General features: G+C 40.2%; 1 protein-coding gene across 1 annotated transcript; it reads left to right on the top strand.

Moving 5' to 3' along the window:
- Positions 1–323: 323 nt before the first annotated feature.
- On the top strand, positions 324–1945 carry LOC138431511 (zinc finger protein 280B-like; the record flags this gene model as incomplete). The annotated part of the gene is given in 2 exon segments (XM_069573615.1): positions 324–1212; positions 1215–1945. Coding segments are annotated over 2 exon segments (1620 nt in total), but the record flags the coding sequence as incomplete, so codon positions are not given.
- Between the last annotated feature and the right edge of the window lie 3361 nt (positions 1946–5306).

The raw sequence follows: 5306 nt of genomic DNA, 5'->3' as shown, positions 1-5306 counted from the left end.
CGTGGCGTTTTGTTTTTTTTCCCCCTCTTTATTTTTTTAAGTAGAAGAGGTTAAAGTGAACATGCGACAAAGCTATGATTCTAGAGCCATGTAGACTTGTAGTCGTAGTTTTTTCAGCTGTCATTGAGTCTGGTTGACACTCAGTGTCTTTGTCTGTAAGATAAGGGTGTGTATAAGTACTCTAGAGTTTTGGAGATAATCAAATGGCCCATTTTTCTGTACTTAACTAATCTGTAGTATGTTTATACTTAGGTGGCACTTTTTATAAAGGAAGCACTGGGACTTGTTGCCGCACCCTCTAAGAATAAAAAAGTATTAAAAATATGGAACTCCCATGTATGTTACGTGAAGAAGAACAAGAGCCAGAAGTACGGAAAAGGGAGGGAGAGACGAAACAAGTAGATGATGAAGATGATGATGAAGTGATCTTGGTTGGAGTGGAACATGTAAATGAAGATGCTGACGTGATCTTTGTTGGGATGAGCTCAGCTTCAAAACCAGTCGTTTCAAACATACTGAACAGAGATACCCCAGGTTCTTATTCAAGGAGGAAAAGGTATGGCCACTTCAGGAGAGGTAACGCTCACATATTACAGCCTGTTAATCATGTGACTCCTACATCAGAAGCAAAGACTGTCTTGCCAGTGTCTGACTCTGACTCAAGATCAACAGGTAGTCCTATTATTATTGAACCTCCATCTCAAGCTGATTATAAAAATCTTTCACCACAAATAGTGCCTGATTGCTTTTCGAAGGAGTTATGTTCTTCTTTGATTACCTTCACAAGTTCATTGCAGCATCCAATAGAAACAGCAGTGTCTGCAGGAGATATGAATAAAAGTCCTCATGTATCAAAGCGAGTTTCCCCTTGTGAAACAAATCGCAGAAATCCCGGATGGCCTAAACTCAGTGATGGCATTGTAGGGGAACATTCTTTATGTTTCTCCCCATCAGGTTTTTTTCATACAGAGACCAATCAGCAAAGCACACCAGACCGTGTCCATACCTCACTAAGCCATGTTCAGAATGGAGAACCTTGTCCAACACCTTTTCCAAACGACAGTGTTCACTGCAAGCCTGTAAGACCTTTAGGGGAAAATGGACGGACAAAAACTGATTTTCCAAGTTTGGCAAGTCCAAACAAAATTGGTGATCCCACAGAAGGACATCTGATTGTGTTACTTCACGACTTCTACTATGGCGAGCATGGAGGAGTGGGCAGCCAGAACCGAAGACCCACACGGCATTTAAATGCCTCAGCTGTTTGAAAGTTCTAAAAAATGTCAAGTTTATGAATCACGTGAAGCACCATTTGGAACTTGAGAGGCAGAGAGGTGACAGCTGGAAACCCCACACCACCTGCCAGCACTGCCTCCGCCAGTTTCCTACTCCCTTCCAGCTGCAGTGTCACATTGAAAGTGTCCACACGCCCCAGGAGCCCTCCGCAGTCTGTCACATCTGTGAGTTGTCCTTTGAGACAGATCAGGTTCTCTTAGAGCATATGAAATACAATCATAAGCCTGGTGAAATGCCCTATGTATGCCAGGTTTGCAGTTACAGATCATCATTTTTTGCAGATGTGGATGCACATTTCAGAGCATACCATGGTAACACCAAGAATTTACTTTGCCCGTTTTGTCTCAAAATTTTTAAAACTGCAACAGCATACAGACGTCATCATCGAGGGCACTGGGAAAAGAGTTTTCACCAGTGTTCCAAATGTCGGCTACAGTTTTTAACTTCCGAAGAGGAGAGGGAGCACAAAACCCAGTGTCATCAAATGTTTAAGAAGCCTAAGCAGCTAGAAGGATTGTCTCCTGAAACAAAAATTGTTATTCAGGTATCACTGGGACCCCTTCAGCCAGGATTGGTGGAAGTTGCATCCATTACTGTGAACACATCTGATTTTGAATCATCACCCCCCAAATCTAAAAGGAGGAGGTCAAAAAAAGAAAAAAATAGTTAATTCTGCCTTCAGTAAGTCTGAAGCCAGTATTTCAGTCAAAGTTAAAAACCCTATTAAAAACAAAAAGATCAACTTATAGCATTATTCAATAATATCAAATATAGGGAAACCGATGGGTAATTTATGTGATTTTGTTTTAAATAGAGGAAGTACAGTTTTGTTTGATCTTCATATTGAGCTGCTATTTAAAAATCTATGATCTGTTTTTCATGTAATTGTCTTAACATGTAAAAAGGATGTGTGCATGTGTGTGTGAGAGAGAGAAAATGAGAGAAGTGGAGAAAGGAAAAGTAAGAACGTATTTTGGTATTTGATGTTACTTGTAAGTTCGAAAGCTCTCCTATACATATAATCTGTAGAGTGTTTTAGCAACGTAATTTTGAAGTGTTTTCATGCCTTGAAGATCTCAGTATCAGCTATATAGCCAGACTTGAATGTCACTCTCTGAAGTGCCTCTTGGGCTGATCTAAGATAACCTGGCTCTGAAAGCGTGCAGTGGAGGTTGATGGAGAAGCTACGATGTGAGTTTGGACCAGACACGGGATTTAATCAGTGAAGAGCTGTGGCTTCTTGTCCCAGCTGAGGAAGAGGCATACATTCACTGCAGGCACAGAGCCAAGGGAGAAGGAACACTGTCTCAGAGTGCTTTTACCTAGCCCAGGGACATCTCAAGGAAGCCAGCCGTTAAAATGCCTGTGTTTGGTGAGAGACCCTGGCAAGCATGAAGCAGGCCCTGTGTAGCACTGACTGCAGTTGGAGAAGCAGAGATAGTTAAAAGAATGAGACCTGGTGCCTGTGGACCTCCTGTTGAGTGATCAAAAGGGGAATTTGATTCATTCTGTCCCCTTTCCCATTTGGCTGGCCTGTAGTCACAGTGAGGTCGGCATATCTGTGTCAGACACAGTAGCAAAGCAAGTTAAACTTCCCAGAGGAAAAAGAGCCTTGACGTCCACTTTGATTTGCGCTGGACCCATAGTTGTAGCTGAAAAGGATCAAACGCAGGAAATCTGTTCAGCTTTTGAATTGGGCTAAATTGAGTTCTCTTACCCTTAAGCTACAGTGGAGTTGTCCAAGAATCGTAAATATAGTGGATAAAAATAGTCCAGGGTGATTAAAGCCTTTTTGGAACTCTTCCTTCCATTTTCCAGTTACATGTGTCTTACCCGAGTTGACCATGTGAAGATTTCGGTTCTGCATCTTATCTTGCCTTGCACACAAATGTAGTACAGTTAACAGCTAATTCTTTGCGTGTGTAATTTCCCACTGTATCAAACTAATTGAGTTTCCGCCTTTCTTGACACAGTCTGATGTGCAAGAATTGTCTCATGTATTTCAGTAATTATCAGGTCATAGAGTTATCCTTCCTCTAATCTATCCAACCATCTAATCTGTGATTATACTTGTGGAAACCTTCTTTCTTGTGGTCTCCAATGGCTCTTTCACAGTCCTGTGGGGCACCCTCTAAGTATTGGTTCCTGAACATCATCACACTTGGCTGCCTCTGTAGGTTCTTGGAGTTGAGTCTCCTCCTGGAGTTGAATGTCACCCCTTCTCCACTTCTGGCACAGATACCTAGCAATCTCTGTGCACCATTCCAGGAAGCTGGGATCCTGTCTGTAGACCTATGCCAGGAGCAATCTCTCCGTTTCCTCTTCCTTTCTCCTCCTCTTTGTCTCTCGCCACTCTCCCCAGGCCTCAGTTTCTTTAAGTCCTCTAAGCTTTCACAAAATGCTGGATAGAGATCATCACCAAGCGGTTAGCATCCTTCTCAGAACTGAAAAGGAAGGACTACAGATGATGAAGCTGTAGTGAATCTGTTGTCTCCATTTTAGGTAATTTCCTGAGTGTAAATTCAAATTCAAATAAATTGTGTTTATTTACTCAAAGCTTGATTGATTTATTTGCACTTCGAATACTTTACTAGGCCTTTCTTGTTAGTTTATTTGGGCCAAAGCACTTTGCTAAGTGTCAGCTGAAACCACTTTTAGTTGTATAAAGAGTGTGTGTGTGTTCTGGTCTCAGGTGAAAACTCTCTGTATAAATAAATATGCAGACTATTGCATTTGTATCTGCTTTCTTCGATTTCTATAGTAAAAAATACGAAATGTTTTAGTTACGTGTTTTTACTGTTGCTTAGTATTATCAACACTGTTGCTGTTAGTTGCTGTGAAGTATGCTCCTAAGGAGTACAAGTTGTATTTATTGCCAAATTAAAAGGTTCCCACAATATGGTCCCTGACTGCTTCCTGTCTTCCATTCTCTGTCTTCTACTCTACTATTTTCCCCACTAATGTACTCTTTTTGACAACACAGGCCTTGGTTTTCCTCCATCAAATTCTGTTTCTTCCCGATCCAGACTGCAAGTGCTGTTTTTCTGGAAATACTCTTCCCGTAGGCCTGCATGGCTCCCTTGTTTGAGCTTCACCAATGCTGTTCAAATAACACAATCAAATCTCCAACCTCCTCTCTTTCCTCCTCCTCCTTAAAGGCACTTGAAGTCTCTATCCTCTTCTTCCCTCTCCAGCCTAAATTTCCTAAGTTTTCACAAAAAAAAAAAAAAAGAAAAAGAAAAATGAAAAAAGAAGAGATAATAACATCAGGGCTTTGCTTCTTAGAATTAACTTGAGTCAGTTTCTGTGCCTGCAAATCAAAGATAGTTAATAGTTAGTTGAATTCTTTCAGGAGCTTCCTCTGTTTTTCTTTTGATACCTCTATATTTTGTTCACACAATGACACTTTGTTTTCTTTACAAATTATTGAAGATGTGTCAAGATTATTATTTTGTTACTGCCCTTTGTGAATTCCCTTGTCTGCCTTGCTTGTTGTTTCAGGTAAAGTTTATTATTTTGTTAATGTTGCCAAAACGTTGTAAGTAAAATTAGTATTTGTAGAAATAATGTTTTAAAAATTATTTCTGCTGTCTTTTTACAAATAACATGGCATATTTTTATGTTTTTTAAATAATCGTATTGTGTTGGCCAGTTCTAAACTTCTAAACAGTGATGTGTAAGTGGGCTTTCTTGTTCTGAGTACCATCAAAAGCAATGAGTATCTGGCTTAATAAATTTCCGTTTCTGCTTTTAGATCTTGAAGAGAATTGTTTTATTGGATAGTTTACAACATTTGTTGAGACATTTACTGTCCCTTCCTTCTCCTCTCCTTTCTTTTTCTTGCTTTCTTCCCTTGTCTCTCTTCCTCTTTCTTTCCTTCCCTTTCTTTCCCCAGGTTGTTGCTTGACTGGACCTTTCCTGAAACAAAAGGAATCCCACTCAGAGTTGAATGTTATCCTCTCAGAATCCCATTTTATTCCTCATTTCTAGTATTGGAATTAACCTCCCTG

The sequence above is a fragment of the Ovis canadensis genome, chromosome Y, assembly GCF_042477335.2.
Source record: "Ovis canadensis isolate MfBH-ARS-UI-01 breed Bighorn chromosome Y, ARS-UI_OviCan_v2, whole genome shotgun sequence".
Classification (NCBI taxonomy): domain Eukaryota; kingdom Metazoa; phylum Chordata; class Mammalia; order Artiodactyla; family Bovidae; genus Ovis; species Ovis canadensis.
This window is presented reverse-complemented; position numbering and strand designations above follow the sequence as displayed.